Below are 18131 nucleotides of genomic sequence, written 5' to 3'. Positions count from 1 at the left end.
ATGAGAAAAAGAAAATTTAGGCTTGTCGGCCAAAATTTGAGATTTGGGATATAATAATGTTTAACAACATTTTTGTAACCCGAAGTTCCTTATACACTTAAAAAAATCATCATAAATATAATGTTTTTAAAAAACACTGTGTTTTTATTCAGGAATGATAAATAATGTCTTCCTATGAGACAGCCAAATGTACCACAATGCAACAACCCATTATAAAGTAAAAAAGAAAACTTATTTTATTTATTGTGAGCCATCTTGCCCTCTGCAAACATACTATTTCTCCTAGAGTTGTGGAAATCCTGAGAATGCTTTGCAAACCTCTATTATTACCTTAATAACCCTTAAGGAATTGGCAACCCCAGATTAGGAGTTGCTGGGTATAGTTGAAGATGATGACTTAAAACTCTAAATAATTTATTCTGTTTTTATTTGTCCTTTTAATGTTATGATGTTTATCTTAATTACTCATATGTTGTAACTAAGTTCTCACTTGTTCAGAGATGAATTCGCTGCTTTTCGAGGAGGAGGCGTGGTAGAAAAAGCAAGAACTCTAAAATCAGAAAGATGTGGTTCTTCTACTCATAAGCTGCTTGACCTTCATTAAGCTAGTAAACCTCTTTGAGGTTTGATTTCATCATCTATAGAAAGGTCAATAGCACCTCCCTTCTGAGGTTGGTGAGAGGATGGGAGATGACGTATGTAAAGGGGAGACCGTGACTGGCACAATGTAGGTAGTTAATAAAGTGTAGATGAGCAAGTTACCATTTTCTGAATGCTTACTATATACCAGGCCATCTTCATCTTCTGATGAGAAAACTTGAGGGTTGGAGACTGTTGGTAGCTTTCCCAAGTCGCATAGCTACTATCTGGCTGTATTAGTCATTACAGGCCAGCTTTGCTGTGATAACCAGTAACCCCCGTATCTCAGTGGCTTTAAACAGCAAAGGTTTGCTTCTTGTTTGTGTTCACGTCCATCACGGGTTTGTGGGGGGCTCTGGTCCATGCTGTCCTCACTTGGGAGGACAGATTGAGGAGAGCGTCACCATCTGGAATGTTGCCGATTGCTGGGGCCAGGGAAAAAAAGATGGAGAATCCTGCATTAGCTTTTAAAAGATTCTACCCAGACTTGACTTGCATCATTTTCCACTTGTATTTCATTGGCCAGAACAAGTCCCATGGCCTAACTTCAAGGCAATGGAAGCATACAAGCCTCTCCTATAACCCAAAGTATAGATGAACCCGATACTGGTGAATAGTAACACCTCCCACAGTAATAGAATTCCCTTTCAAACCCAGGTCTCTGGTTTACATATGGGCAAAAGAGGGGAACCAGAACGTCTCACCCCTTATTAGACCAGTGCTTTATAACATAGCCTCATTGGTATACCTGAAGAAAATTCTCACAATTTAAGTATCACATATGTGTAACTATTCAAATCAAAGTGCAAAGTCATGATGCCAAGCAAAATGAAGGGGATTTGTGGGTTTCCTACTTTTTATGGATAATTGAAACTAAGTCCCTTCCATTTAAGATTTTTGCCTCTTTCTTCCTCACTAATTTGCCTTTTAAGTCAATAAAGCTGTATTTTTCCCCTTGACTTCTTTCCGCCGATTACTAAACACTTCTCCATACCATGGCACACTCCAGGGTGAACAGCTTTCCTTTTTTCCCCTTTGGCTTACAGCTAAGGAAATAGCCTTAGTTGCTGTGTGTGACTATGAACACACTAGAAGGACGAGGCCAGGAAATGTTGTGCTTCTATTTCTAATGCTGTGGAATGTTGGCTCATCTCCTGCGTCCCCACCTGACTGACCCTTTACCTCGTGGATAAAAGTTCGCTAGGGTGACAGCCCCACACTGGTGCAGACAAGAAACGCTGTAGTCATGATTCCTCCTCAACCGAAATGTGGAATCTGATGTGACCTTTATAAGATGGTTTAAAACTGTCCATATCTCAAGGAAACACCGCATTTTCTTTTCCAAATACACTTGTAGAGGGCAGGAACTCCTGGTTTTGCTGTTTTAATCTGCCTAGTACCTACTGATTTATTTTCACTGCTCTGGGTTTTCCTATAGTTGATCAGCAGATAATCTCTCCAACTCCCACTCCACCCAAAATGGTATTTTCCTTTTGGTATGTTCTTTGCTGCTTGGTCCACTCCCATTTCTTTTATTGTAATAGGAAAGTCTCATTAATTCTGAATCTCTGATGACTCCAACAATGACAAAACTTTTCTTTTTAACCTTTGTGCTCTTAGGGAGAAAGTGTTGGCAGAGAAATTATTAGTGAAAGCATACTCATGTTCTTTTAGGGGTGCTTATTTACATGAAACTAATAGGTTAATTATAAAAATCTTTAATCAACATCCATTTCTCAAGGACCTTATCCGGTACCACTTCTTTAATCTAGCTTGAGTGACCACATGAATTTGTGAATAATAAAGCTATATTTTTATTTAAAAATAGATACTATAGTTCAGATGGTTTGTTTTACGAATTTGATTCTCACTACCTCCTATATAAACAATCCTAGTCTTCTGTTCAGCCGTGTATCTACTGCAACCTGACATTAAAAAATGCAGTGCTTTTTGTCTGTACGATCGAAGCCAAGGGCTCACAGTTTCCCCTTGTCCTTCCAGCTGCAGTGAGGGAGCACAGTAATCCAATCAGCAGTTCAGATGCCAGAACTCTTGAAGATCAGGGCTGTTCTGCTTCCATGGAAGAGCCAGTGCCAATGTCATTTAAACCAAATGAAGCTGTAAAACTTTTTAGAGGTGGTTGCTCTTCAGGGCTAAAGGGTGTGGAATATTCTATTTACTCTGTCAGAAAACAGATGTGTGGCAATCAGTGAAATTTCTGCTCTTTGGTTTCTTTTCACCAGCCACATTATTGAGTCACTGCACATGGGGAAATTTGGGAGGAGAACAGTTGGTACAACCGAGAACAACTTTCCCTGAGATCCGTGACCTTACAGTTATTATGCTCTCCATGTGTGGTCATGCTTCCTTAGCTCTCGGAGGTGGGGAGGAAGAGAGCAAAATATTTAAAAGTATGGGTTCTGAAATCGCGGAGAATGGGACTTGAATCTCAGCTGTGCCATTTAGCAGCTGGTGTTTAACTTAGCTGAGCCTCAGCTGCTTCATTGATGGTATTTACTGACAGAGGTCACTAGAACACCCACCTTACAGTTGTGAGGATTCAGTGAGTGAAGCACTTTGCATGGTGCCTGGTACATAGTAAAGTCAATGAATAGTGTTTGACATCAGGCCAAATGGAGCCTATGTGGGGTTTTGAATACTCCAATATTTCTCATGGTGTACAGTAGGGTCAGCCACTTGTAGCTACTTAGGAAACATTGCATCAAGTAAACAAACCTAGTCTCCCATTATCTCAGGTCATTGTGATGGCTCTGCTCGGTTCCTCTCCCAAATTCAATACCTGTGGTTTAGAAAGCATTTTTGCCTAATGGTGGACAATCATAGACAGGGTGAGCTTGTTAACATTTAACAAATTCACTCATATGTGGGGGGGGGGCCAGAGCCAGAGAAATAATTGTTTATGGTTCTTATGTCACCTTCTTCACATTCTCTCCTCCCACCAGAGTGTTCAGGTAAATGTGGATTACATTCCTTGTATCATTTATTCAATAAACACTTATTAAATACTTCCTAAATTCATGATGATTGGATTGGCACTGAAGGAGAAAGCAGAAACTTAGCCTGTGGTTGGAGGAGCTAAGACTGGCATGCAAACATCACAGTAGACGAATATGCAGCATATATACAGACAATGCACATTAGAAGAGGAGGTGACCTCACAGCAGTGGTGCGGCACACCTGAGTTCTGTTTAGATTCCATTTCCTCATGAAGCTATCATCTTCCACCTCTTCTCCTTGTTCTCTTTCCTTTTTCTGTTCCAAACCACAGTCTTCATTAATGTTTGGGCTATAGAAACCAGGGTCTATAGACACCGGCTGAGTCTACTGTCAGCTTGAGAGGCTTAAATGCGGGTGGCTTGGCTGGAGGAAGACATGCTTCTCCCCACCAAGCCCTACTTAACTGGCCAACATCTACACATCTTTTAAGGCTCATCTTAAGCACTGTCTCTTCTGTGAGTCCTTGCCTGACTTCCCTGGATGAACTTTTTAGGATAGGGATGGGGAGTGTAATATAATTATTTGAAAACATAAAAATGCAAATATCCTTTACTGTCTTTGTAGAATTCTTAGTGGTTATGCCTCCCTAACAGCCTCTATGCTTCTCTCTTCTCATTCTCTTCTCCTCCATCGTGGCCAGTCTTTTCCCTCTCCTGGTGTAGAACCTCTGGGAGAGGATGGTGAGGGATAATCAGGGTATACAGGCTAGAGGAAATAATAATGTCATTAGTGAGAGGTGACGTTCAGCATCACAAAAGATGGCTGGAAATGGTGGGGATGGGAGTAGGATAGGAACGTTGGTCAGAAGGCACCTCTCTGTTGTGCCTTATGCATACTTCCATCACAGCACTTAGCACTTGGCATTCTCTGTCTGCATGTCTATATAGACTTCGAGCTGGAGGGCAGGTAGGAGTTCTGTTCATTTTTGAGACCTCAAGTGTAGTAAATACCATTGATTTCCTATGGCCACTAACTAAGTTCATTGACTATTGCATTCCAACTTCTCTGTCTGCAGATTCTATCCAACTCAGAAATAGGGATAGAAGGATCTGGAGACACCTTGCCTGTCCTGATTATTCAGAACTCTAAATTAGGGATGTAGCCTTGGAGTTTGTCCTTCTACCCACTGTACATGCCCTCTCAGTCTGTCTTACACTTTTCTCACTGGAGGTAAGCTAAATAGGGAGGCTTATTGGGGAAGTCTGCAAAACAGTCCAAGTTTGAAGTTAAATCCTTGTACATTTGCTCTTCTCACTTCAGCTTCTCAATGCTACATTTCTGAGCAACCCAAACTAATGGTGGAGGATGTAAGGTATTAGGAAGCTCTCTTGTGAACTTAACCATCTGCACAATGGGTGTTCTTTTGAAATGTTTACATTACCTACTTCCTACTGGGGTTTGATGTGGTATTGATAAAAGAAGGTAGCTTTGTGGTGCATCAAATCATCATGCATCTCTGTTATATCTGAGAAGAAACTCTTAATGACTTGAACTTTATCTGTAGAAGAAAGATAAACCCTGGGAAAATTTGTTCCTCTTATCTATTTAGTCATTCCTTCACTTGTTTATTGAGCATTTACTCTGGGAAAGGCACTGTGATAGGTGCTAGGGATAAAAAGGTGAAAGATGTGGTATCTGTTCTCAGGGTAAATTATCTCTCTGATTGCGTCACCATCTAGGCCAGGGGTCAGCAAACTTCTTCTATAAAGGGCCAAACAGCAAATATTTTAGATTTTGTGGGCCATAAGGTCACTGTTGCCTCTACTCAATTCCTTCTTTGTGGCACCAAAGCAGCCATAGATAATTCATAAACAAATTGGTGTGGCTGTGTTCTAATAAAACTTTATTTATGGATATTGAAATATGAATTTCATGTACTTTTCATGTATCATATACTATTATTATTCTTTTGATTTTTTTTCTTAACCATTGACAAATGTAGCAACCATTCTTAGCATGTGTACTGTATAAAAATAGGCAGGGACTGGGTTTGGCCCTTGAGCCGTAGATTTCCCATCCCTGACCTAGGAGATGGTCACTGGTAGGTTAGATATGTGATTCCTAAGTCTAGCTCCTATTCAATCAAAGTGGAGAGCCAGTCAGCATCGTAGGAATAATCCTTGTCTTTTCTTCACTCCTACTTCTATCAATCTCCTGGCCCCCAAACAGCAACTCCGTAGGTCTTTTTACAAAACAGAAATCTTTTATAAATTTATGATACTACTGAGGACATCTGGGGACTTGTTTTCCTGGGAGAAAATGAAAATGACTCCAGCAACTATGTGGTCTCTGAAACAGTTTAATATAGAATTTTTTTTTTCCCTTTCCCTATCTTCATACTAGAAATTAACATAAAAATTCCTTCTGGCTAAATTCCCAATACGTTTTCACAGTGAGCATTTTCTGAAGTGAAAATTAGTAGTTTCCTTGCAGTTTTCATCAGGGATGTGAAATTGTGCAGCTCACAGGGGTGGAGCACTCAAACCCCATTTATGAATTAATGCATGCTGTTGAGGGTACCTCACTGTCTGTTGAGTGCCAGGGATTCATTTCTACAGAATCCTGAGCATCTAAATTGTGTGTTTTAATTTCCATTCTCATTCTACCTGTGAGAGAATACTGTTTTCTATTTGCACAAATGAATTAATATATAACAACTAGTACCTATATACGATTACATTATTTACACCATCCTTAGGGGTTGGCATCACTTGAGCAAATTATGTCTCTCCCTTGTTACTCCTCCCTCCTTCCCAATTTTTATGCAGGTGGTATCTAGTTACAATGAGCATTCAGGACACCCTCAAATGGGAACCAGAGTCGATGAAGGTAAGAATATATGGTGAAGAGCTGACTCACCATATGGCTGCACAATGATTAAGTATCTATAGGACTTCCTTGCTTAAGCATAAGATGCCACTTTCATATCTCACATCTTCCTTCTTTGACAATCTCTGCCTCTATCTCTAGCCATCTGGTCTGCAAAGCAGTCTTAAGTCCTCAGTCTCAGAAACTAAGCTATTGAGCTATAACTCATTATGTACCCCAACACCCCACCACACACACACACACACACACACACACACACACGGAGATGGCTCTGGTCTTTTAGGTCAGAAATTTCTGATAGTACAGAAAATCTGACTTCTGCACCAATTCACAAGAGTTATGGGAAAAGGAATTTGTAATTGTTAAAAACATTAATGGACTTTAGAATCAGACACACTTGGATGCTTGGATGTGAATCCTGGTTTTTCCACGTAGGAGCTATTGCAGACTTCAGGCAAAGTAATTAACTCCTCTGTGTCTTTGTTTGGATAGCTATGACATGGAGGAAAAGCTACTTCACAGAGTAGAGATGAAGATTAAATGAGATAATGAACAGTGAAGGTGAGTAAGGACTCAATAAAAATGCTACCATTTTGAAGACATTAAAATAAAATGGTTTTTCTTTCACCTTTTCCCCAAACATTTATTGAACTGCTGCTTGGTTCTGAGAATACAAAAAAATTAAACAGAGAAGCTCATGTTCTAGTAGAAAAGGCAGCTGTAGACCAATGAGTGAAGTACAGGAGGGGTACTTCGTGTAAAACCGAGGTATATCAAGGCACCCAGGTCCCAGAAGTGGGAGTCATCAATACACCTGGGGATGTCAAACAAGGTAGTGTTTACACAAGTGTTGAAGGATGAATAGAAGTGTGTGAGGTAGTCAGGGGTTGGGGGGTCAGTGTATTCCCCTTAGAGGGAGAGTGCAAGATTTGGTTCTGCTAGAATGTAGGGTAGCAGAAATAGAGAAAGTGGTCACAGGTGAGGATGATGAAAGATGCTGGGAACAGATAATGAAGGGTTTGAATGTCATGCAAAGGAGATGACGCTAACATGCTCAGTGGGCCTTTGTGATGTGTGGGAAAGCAGAATGCTATTATGAGGTGACACCCTTCCCCCTTGTAAGTGTGGCCAAGCTAGAATAGAGACACATGTGTCCAACTTGTCACTTATACATGAGGAACCTGAGGCCAGAGATCAAGTCACCCAGCAAAAAACCTGACAAAGCAAGAACAGGACTAAGAGTTGGTCATCTGAATCCAGTGCTTTAAACTTCCTCCACACTGAGGCCCTCATTTATTTGTAAATCCAGGCTTCTTCATCGAAGCCTTGCATTCTATGTGCTGGATTCAAATGCAAGTACGATTCCAGCAGCTTTTCTGAGTCACTGCGTCTTTCCTACCTTCTGAACATCAGAGCTGTCAGACCCGCCTGCTGGGAGTGGGGCCATCAGCTTAGGAAGGAGCAAGAATGGGGATTTTCCAAGGAGGAAATGAATGGATTGCAATGACTTGCTGATGCAGAAACAAAATAAAAACCCAAAGCAGACTGAGAAAGACTCCTTTCTTTCCCTTGAACTTGCAATCTAGGGTCTGATTTATAATTGGAAACGAACGCATCACACTGCAGCTGCTCCCTGCTCTTATTCCCTTACCGTTAACCATCACCCAGTCCTTCCTTTCCCAGGGCCTAATAGAAAGCACACCAGCCTAAACGTGTGTGTGTGTGTGTGTGTGTGTGTGTGTGTGTGTGTGTGTGTGTCTTCAGATTACAAGTTTTGGGGAACCTGCACCCCGGAGCAACAGAGCAGCAGCCTGGGTTTCCTCCCACATCGGGGCCCAGAAGGGCTGAAAGCTGAGCTTCGCTTCGAGCTTCCCCAGGCTCGGTTCCAGTAGCGCCTAGGCTTTCCGGGAACCTCCACATTTGCCTTCTCTCCTCCCTTAGCAACCGGGAGGCTTTGGATACCGCCAGCAGGTGGGGGCCGGGAGGGTGCGGGTGGCCTGGGCGCAGGGGCGACCGCAGCCCAACCCAGGTACCCCGCGCACCTGCAACCGCAGTGCGGAGCCTCTCGCGAGCGAGACTTTGGCGGCGTCAGTGTGCCCGGGGCCCCACGCACCCACGCACCGCACCTGCCGCGGGGTCCAAAAAGGATCCTGCAAAAATGAGCCATTCTCACCCTGCTGGGTAAGTGACAACTGGAGCTTTTCCACGACGCGGCAGGTGGCGGCTTTAGCCCGCGGCCCTTCCACCTCCCTCTTACAGCGGAGGGAAGGGGAGAGAGGGGGCGCAAGAGGGGGATGGGGCGAGGAGTAAAATAATACAGAATCTGGGTTGCAGCGAAGATGACAGAAATCCTAGGCTTCGTATGTCCTCCTTCTCCTTCCTCGCTTCTTTCACTGAGGTTCACCCCTTTTGAAATGTTCACTCTGTGAGGATTAAAAAAATGGATGTGAGAAACGCATACATTAAGTAGGGGCGTTAGCTGTGGTGTGGAACATACCTGTTTAAATGCATAAGTAGAGGTCATCAAAATAGGCATTCTTTTGGCGATTCCGGGCTGAGATAAATTCTCACCGTGGCGTCTTGCATACAAACGCGGTGTGAGTTGACTTAAAGTTGAGAGAGTTATTTCTGGATTTTTATCTGCCCAATTTCAAAAGGAACATAAGGGGCCTTTAGTAGTATTTTGACCAGGGGAAGTGGTATGACACAGGAAAGGAGGGAGAGACAGAAGTTGTGTGCCTCTATGTTTACAGATGCTCTTTGGGCAGGGTGACGCCTCAGAAGACATTAATTTGGCAATTATTCAATCTATTCTAGAAAGTTAATATAGTCATTATTGGCTGTTGCGAAAAAAATAAGTAAATAAATGGTCTTGGTCCTTTTATTGGAAGGGTGAATATCCAGTTTCCTTCTGAATTAAACAATGTAATGCATACTAGATAGTTTTTTTATTATGATACATCTAGTAAGTACATAACATTCTAGTTGATCTTACAATTAATTAGAAAATATTTTCCTTTGTAATTGAATTTATTGCACATTTTCAAGAGCAGCAAATTAACAGAGGACAACATAGTTAAGATCATTTAGAAATTGTGATGTCTGAAATGCCCCATTAGTCGTTGTGTTTAGAATTGATAGTCAAACTTAAAGATTTTATTTTAATGAATTCTCTGAGTGTCATGACATAAACATTGTTTGAAAAAACGAAAGGCATATAAGGTGCCATGTTGGAAGTCAGTTTCAGAACTTTTTGGAAAGTGATGTAGCTGTGACTAAACAAGCTTCCTATTTTATCTCAATTTGAATTTAGTTTAGGTACTTGAATGCTTTGCTGCTGAACTCCTGTGCAGTTTTAATTATCCATGGGTCATGTGGGCTGTAAATGGCACCATTTTTCGGCAGCTGCTATTAGCAGTATGTCCACATTCAGGAAAATGAATGTGTCAGTCATGGTTGTCTTCCTGTGTTTTTCAAGTTTTGGACTAAGTTAAAATCTGATTAGACCATTTAATCATCTATTTTAAAATGTGGAAAAACCTGTAGCTGCTTGCTAAATTGTGCATGATTAAGATTTCAGAAACGGAAGTGAAATTTTTCTGAAATTCCATTAGTTCCAAGCACATGAAAAAAAATGGATAATTTGTCATCTAGTGAAAGAGTGTGTTTCATGGTCCTCTTCAAGAAAGACATTAAGATGGCAACCATAATTTTGCACTGAAATTGGAAGCTCCTGGTGAGGAGGTACCATGTCTCATTAATCTTTGTGCCCCTTTTACCTAGGACAAGTGTCCTGCATAAAGTAAATCTCAACAAATATTTGTTAACTGAATGGTGTCACCTGAAGGTGTATCTGGTCTACAGCGCATGTGTTCACATATGGAAACCATATTAGAGCTAAACACTTACCAAGTGCTTACCGTGTGCCAGGCTCTAGTTTAATGTTTCACATGAATACCTCATTTAATCTTCTCACCCACTCCATGAGGCAGGTTCTAGCAACCCGGATTTTCACAAATGAGGAAACTGAAGATTGAGAAGTTTCTAAAGATCTCACAGGAACGAGCAATCAGGGCTGGGATGCAAAGCCAGGCAGTCCAGCTTCAGAGCCTATCGGCTTGACCGTTATTACCCTACACTACCTCTCATGGTCACCAGCTGAGATTTATGGGAGCCCGAAATATATAGAAATTCTCATCTAGATCCGGCCAATCTCTGACAGGTGATAGCTGCACATAACTATCTAGTATTTTAATATATGATTAGAAATGTTGTAATAGTGTGTATATGTATATATATATTTGTTTTTAGTTCATCAAAAATAAATGAAAATAATAAACATAACTGTAAATGCCTTGAAATTCACCCAAGAACAAAATTATTCAAATTGCTAAAGTTTTCCCCCAATATAAGTAATGATTATTTTTCTTGCCTATGCTACCATTTGGAAATAAAAGTTTCAGTAGCAAATAAAAGGTTTCATTAAAGCTGAGAAAGCTTTTCCATCATTACTGAAGCAGTTTGTACTTATTACTTTTGAAGGATAAAGTGGTGATAAAGTGCAGCTGTACAATAAAACAGAAATTTTAAATCCCTAAAATTCCAACAATCCATAAGTGATACCCTCTTGCTTTCTCTTGAGGCTCCCTTTTGAATTCACTGCTTGCTTAATTACAGCATGAAACACTTGACATAAAAATTGCAAAGGGCCTGTGCTGACTTTGTTCAGATAGAGTTTGGAGTAAATAAAAATAGTCTTAAAAACTTCTGGCACAGATTAAAATAGAGACTTTGAATCTGAGCTGCATTGTAATTTGGGGGAAGTCAAGTATAAAATGCCATTTCTTGCATTGCCATCTCTAATGAAATTGTTTTAGAGTGGAGAATTTCAATTGGTAGTCCCTCTACTTTGCTAAATCTCATCCTGTGTTGCTATTTGTTTTTGCGTGTGTGTGTTTGTGGGTTGCGCACTAGTCTTAGAGATGGAATAGGGATTTTATACCCCTCAGCCATTCATGACAATAAAATGAAACGGCTCTCATGGCTCCTTCAAAGAAGCATCTCTGAATTCTTGGCGTTAAGTAGCGATAGTCACACTCGTCTGTAAATTTGCTTTGAGGAACTGGAAACATCATATGAGTGTGTTTGGGAAGATTGTTCCAAGGTTTAGGAGCAATTTTTTGTGGTTGTTTAGACTTATTAATTTACACTTTTTAAATGCAAAGAGGTGTTTCTGTAGTGACAGACTATACTGAGGTGTGGTATAGAAAGAATTAACACATTCTTAGTATACCCTGATAACTCAGTCCTTCTTCATCAAAGGCAGAGTAAAAACTGCTGTAAATAAAATTGTCAGGTTTCAGGTAGTGGATGTGTGTATTCAAAAGTGACAAAAATTACAAATCCACCATGTTATTTCCAATGGGAGTGTTCACTGCTCTTCGTCTCTGCCTTCTTCACTAGTGAACAGTGTAGTGTTTTGAATGGCTGTAGTAGCATTCTTGTCTGTTGCTCACCACTCACTCCCACCATCAAAATGTGTCACACAGAATTTCAGACCTGAAGTTATTAAATATTTGAATTCAAGTTGGGTAGTGCTCATTCAACTTCCTGTTAAGTATTAACAACAACTATCTCAAGGAGTAAATAGTTTCTGGTTAAACAAAGTGAATTGAATCAGCTCATTTGTCTTGACTTTCTCTCTGACCATTTTGTTAGAGACTCTGCTCTCTCTTTTTTTTTTCAAATGCTATGTCTTCTCTTATCCCTTCGCTTAACAAACCTGTTCACCTAAGTAGATGGGAATGGAAAGGGATTTGTTATGCAGTGTCACTCAATTCTTTGAATTCCTTCAGCGTTATATGCCAAAAATCACATAGTGATCGATCAACAAAAAATATTTTCAATGATCTTTCAGATGACAACTCAGTTAGGTCCTCCTTCGGTTGCATTGGATGCAAAGGATTGTTAACAAAGGATGTAGAAAGCAAAGGACTGCAATCATACTTGTTGCCCCGTCACAAAAGCCATTTGTTGTGTCAACATCTATACAATACTTCAAATTGTCCCTTTGTTTCTCAGGTGTTTTCCAAAGTTCAATGCACCCAAATAAGACACCAAATGGTGAGATGTGTGCCTTTCTATTGTAAAAATAGAAAGATGATTATAAAAGGGAAGGGGGGAGGGATCAGCATGATTGGAAGTGCATTTTCAGGTAGATCAGTTTTAGTAAAGTACAGAGGATCTAAAAGTTGATTCCCTTAAAACAATTCTTGCCTGGGTTCCCCTAGGAAATTCTCTGGGTATCCCCAGGGGTGTATCCCAGTTTGTAAACTTCTGATTTAGAGAACAGGGTGCTGTCAGATGAAGTCTACTATAGCATTCTACTTCCTTACTCCCAGTCTTTTCTGAAGAAAGAATCTCTAACTGGGAGGAGAAGTGGAAACTTCCTGAATAACCACATAAAGTTTTTTCAGGGAGATGGAACAATAAAACTTCTTTGACTCAATTTTCAAGTCTGAAATCAGCCTCAAATAATCTGGGGTATTTATGTATTTTTGAGACTTTAAGTTTCCAGAGATAATATTTTCAATGAAAACTTCAGATTATGAAAGATAATATTGAAATACTCTTTTAAACTTTAGTTACTAATTTTGGTACAGACCAAGAGAAGTTGAATGCAGATTGGATTGTTGGATCTTTCCCTCCAATGGCTTACTCACTTCCCCATGCAAATGTTATAGTTGGAAATAGTGTATACTTTGGAATGAGTCCATATCGTGTTTCCCCAAAAATAAGACCTAGCCAGACAATCAGCTCTAATGCATCTTTTGGAGCAAAAATTAATATAAGACCCAGTATTATATATTATATTATATATTATATTATATTATATTATATTATATTATATTATATTATATTATATTATATTATATTATATTATAGGCCCAGTCTTATATTATAGTAAAGTAAGACCGGGTCTTATATTAATTTTTGCTCCAAAAGATGCATTAGAGCTGATTGTCCAGCTAGACCTGATTTTCAAGGAAACATGGTAATGTCCATCAATTTAATTTAAACTGTCAAATTAAGTCAGGGTAAAACTTGTAAAACGGAAAGGAAAAATCTAGGATTCAACATTTATGTTTGTTTGCAACTATCTTTGTCACCTTTCCCTACACTTGAAATCCCAAATGATATAGTATGAGTATGATTTATATTTGAAAAAGGAAAAAAGATAAGGGAAGATGACAGTAACTGAATCATATTCGGAGTAAAACTCTTGGCACTACAAATAAAAATAATGAATGGACATACATTTATGCCTTCAATGAAACTATTTAAGGTAAATGTGTTTATATAGTTACCTCATTAACTTATTTTTTTGTTTGTTTGCTTAAATGATCAACTACGGGTCTTGATTGCAATGAATAAGACTTGTGCTGACTAAAAATGTCAACCCAAATGTCAGCTAGGATGCCGTTATGCCGCTGGTTTCCAGCTGAGCAGAAGCCACTTGGTTCTTTCACTGGCCAGAAGCTCTAAATCGTTCTTATTGCAAGAGTCCCAGTTAGGAAACACGTCCTTCACTGACAACAACATTGCTGCATATTGTCCTATCAGAAAATATATTTGGGTTAAAGTAATTCACCTGATAGTTGCCTTCCTGGATTAATGTTTTTCTGGAGAAAAGGCAAACAGATTGACAAGTTCAGTAGAGGCAGTTTGAAAAATCATGCTTTACTGAGATTTTCATTGGATTAGGATTAAAAGTTTTTTTGAGAATTGTTTGTCAAATCTTTGCTTTTGTAGTGAAACATAAGAACATACAAGAAACATGCGAGAAAGATACTTTAAAAGGGAAGAACATTTCGAAGTGTAGATGTATGAATCTGGATTCTTTAACAATTTCTTGTTTTTTTTACAGGTCTCCTCTCACTCTTACTCTTCTTGTTTTCCTGTCTCTTTTGTATGGTTAACTCTTTGGTGGTCTGTGGGCAGATGATTGCAGGGTGCAATTTTTCCTTTTTCCCTGTGCTCTGGGGACTCTTGTGGGAGAGCTTCATTATCCTCTACTCATCCATCCTCACTGCCTACATGAATGTGTTGGGATCCTGAAGGTATCTGTTCCCCTTTTGGATGGGTGGCCAATGGTCCTTTTCTGTTCGCCAGATCAGATAATTTAGAATCAAAGCGTGGCTGCTTGGGTTTCTTTGTACCCAGGAAACGTGCTCTTCGTTTCTTCTGTCTAAATACATGATCACCTTTCTGGTTATACCTGTGCTATGGGCTGAATTGTGTACCTCCCCCCTGGCTGCCCCAAATGTATATGTTGAAGCCCTAAGTCCCAGTGCCTCAGAAGTGACTGTATTTGGAGGTTTTTAAAGAGTTAATTAAGATTAAACTATGTCAATAGGGTGGGCCCTAATCTAATATGACTGGTGTCCTTAAAAGAAGAGGTTATTAGGACACAGACACGTACACACAGGAAGAGACCATTATGAAGATACAGGAAGAAGATGGCCATCTGTAAGCCAAAGAGAGATGCAACAGTTCTTTCCCTTATGGCCCTCAGAAGAAACCAGTCCTGCTGACACCTTGATTTTGAACTTCTAGCCTCCAGAACTGTGAGACAATACATTTCTGTTGATTAAGTGACCTGGTCTGTAATACTTTGTTAGGGCAGCCCTAGCACACTAATACAACCTGTTTGCAACTGCTGATGCTCTTTATTACTTGGTCCTGCAAAAGGGGAGGATGGTCTTTATGAGAAATGCAGAGTCATTGAAAATAAATGATTTAAGAATATGAGGGTCATGGGGAGTGGAGATTCGAAGTCAAAAGTTCAAAAGGGAGATAAAAATCAAAGCACAGAAAATATGATTGAAGGACTAATGAGGAGAAGTAATTAAGGTAATGAGTCAGTGATCTCTTCTGGTAAGTATTGAACTTCTCTTTTGTTAAGTCCAATTAGTAATCAAAAGACTCCTCACCTCTCAGTGCCCTGATACTAGTTGGGAGAGAAAATTGAACACTTTAAGTTGGTGATCCATTTTTCTGTGACTGTTATTATTTTCTTATAATAGTGATAAACACTTATAAATTAAAATTCTTAGGGCAAAATATTGAAGCAAGGGAAGAAACAGCAGGGAACTAAACAGACAATATAAATTGCACATAGTAGTTTGAAACAACATTAAAAAGTAAGGATTTTAAATTGAATTGAATCATATTGTTTTATAGTCGCAGTTAATTTGGCATTCTTTATATGCCATGAATTGTAATACTTTATATTTGTGAATATTATGTGGCTCTCATATTAAGAAGTTGTTTGTCTTCATAGCTTGCTCCAAGATATTTACAATAATATTGTTTCTATTGTTTAGATTCAAATAAAAATAATCTGCTACAAATAAGAATAATAGACTTAGAAGGGATCTCAAATCTCTGGGTACTAGAGATACAAGTAGTTTTTGATTTTCCTCCTTGTACTTATCTGTACTTTGAAAATTTCCTACTGTCAGCTGAAAAGTACAGGGAGGAAAATAAAATTGCTTGAAATCCTACCATCCATAAATAATTGTAGTTAGCATTTTTGTCATTTTCTTTCTCCTCCATTTTCCTTTGGATCATTCCTATTTTTCAAGCTATACTGATGAGGCAATACTGTTTGAAAAGCTGTTTCTAAGACTGCACTGTTTTCAAAGTTACACCACAAGGTACAACGTAGGCACTTCCTGCTGGCATTCCAATCGTCTTCATATTTCCCCTATAAACTGCAGGCGCTTTGAGGGTGGAGACCACACTGCTCTACATATTTTGCTCCTCCATGTATCATCTCCAGGACAATGACCCGAACTTAGCTCAATAATTGCTGACGTATGTCTTCTATCTTGGTGATCATTTATGATTAAGTCCCAAGAGTCTGTTCACTCATTCATTCAATTAATATTTATTGAGAGCCTACAATGTGCTAGTCATTAAGCTACCATATTAAACATTTACTCAGTTCCAGAAATTCAGTTGAGTTCTTGAAAAAAACCTGAATAGTGAGTTTTTAGAAAAGATTTCCAGAGTCACTGGACTTCATTGAGTTTTGCTGTCTTTGAGCAGCAGGGTGATCGTGTACATTAGGAATCCATTCAGTTGCAAGTGGCAGAAAACCAAACAAATATTGGCTTAAATCATAACGGCATTTATTATTTACTTCGCAAGTAGGTGATTCTATTTTTCTGTCATAATTTTGTCATTTTTCATCATAATTCATAGGGATTTACATAAGATTATCACTGTTAAATCCCTTCTTTCCTACAGATTCTTTTTTCCTCTCAAACTTGAGAGCGCCGAATCCTAACCACTAGACCACCAGGGACGCTTCCTCTCAAACTTGAGACTTAGAGCTTTGACCCAGGCTGGAATCTTCCAGAACAGGAAGTGGGCTTACGGAGTGAGTGAGACTGACCTCCGTCTGCAGTCTGTGAAGAGGGATATTGAGGTTCTAGTCCTTGGGGAGGAGATTGGAACAGGGAAGAAAACAAGGAAAGTTTGAAGTTTCAGAGCTAAATGCAAGAGCATAAGGTAGGAATCAGATCCCAAAGTCCTGTGACAGGGCGAGGGAGCTTAAGCAAGAAAGCTGGGAGACAGGGCCCAAGGAAATTTAGACACGGTAGTGGAACGTGTGCATAGAAAGAACATTTCAAAGGGGACACAACAAGGCTTTGAAGTGTCTGAAGGATTGGAACTGTCTGAGAATTCAAGAATTCTCTCTCTCTTTTTTGTTCTTCTAAATGAAAAGGAATAAAATTCCAAAAGGAAAATCAATGTTCCATAAAAAAATGATGAGATAAACATGGTGGAGTGGAAAGACGAATATTTTTGGAGTTAGAAAGACGTAATCTCAGGTGTGCCTATGTGAACTTAGGAGAGTTGATTTCACTGTGCCTCACGTTTCCCTTTCAAAAAATGGGGCTAATAAATACCTTCCTTGCAGGAATATTGGCACATATTAGAAATTTGTTGAATGGCAGCTGTTGTGTATTTATTTTGATATTTGTGCAAAGGATATATTACTTAAGTCTTGTTTTTAGTTTCCTAGTTTTATTTTTCCAGCTTTATTGAGATATGATGGACAAATAACACTGTGTAAGTTTAAAGTGTACAATGTAACAATTTTTTATATGTATATATTATGAAATGGTTACTATGGTAAGATTAGTTAACATATTCTTAAGTCTTTAAAATTTAATTCTTAAAGTACATTAGCCCAAAATACATAAAATATACAGCTCAAAATAAGCAGAGATATCCCAAACTAATAGGAAGGCAAGATGAGGAAATGTATTTCCAGACCATAAATCACTTTCTTGTTCAATTAAACTAATTTATTTTAAATGGTAACCTGTTCTTAAATTCACGTATTTTTATAAAGACAATTAGCACTGACCCACCTATGCACAATCCAAAAATGAGGTTGTCCCTTTTAAGAAACCATGATCTGGTTAACTGGGAATTCTAATAAAAATGAAACTATAATATAACCCAGAGCCTTGGTACTTCTCCAACATACTTATTCTTATCTGATCTGAGAATTCAGGACAAGCTCAGGAAGCTGCATCATTATTTTGACACTGACAAATGGTAGAAGT

General features: G+C 39.1%; 1 protein-coding gene across 2 annotated transcripts in view; it reads left to right on the top strand.

Moving 5' to 3' along the window:
- The first annotated feature begins 8202 nt into the window (after positions 1 to 8202).
- The window catches only part of ERICH3 (glutamate rich 3), a 112517-nt gene continuing 102588 nt past the window's right edge, over positions 8203 to 18131 (top strand). The window contains exon 1 of one of the 2 annotated variants that reach the window (XM_074334952.1): positions 8203 to 8667. In XM_074334952.1, the coding sequence (XP_074191053.1) occupies positions 8645 to 8667 (23 nt within the window). In that variant the 5' untranslated portion in view covers positions 8203 to 8644. The remainder of the gene's footprint in view (positions 8668 to 18131) is intronic. The other variant, XM_019743774.2, reaches the window with a different exon arrangement.

The sequence above is a fragment of the Rhinolophus sinicus genome, linkage group LG06 (genome assembly GCF_036562045.2).
Source record: "Rhinolophus sinicus isolate RSC01 linkage group LG06, ASM3656204v1, whole genome shotgun sequence".
NCBI lineage: Eukaryota > Metazoa > Chordata > Mammalia > Chiroptera > Rhinolophidae > Rhinolophus > Rhinolophus sinicus.
Note: the sequence above shows the minus strand (reverse complement) of the source record. Positions and strands in the feature narration are given on the sequence as shown.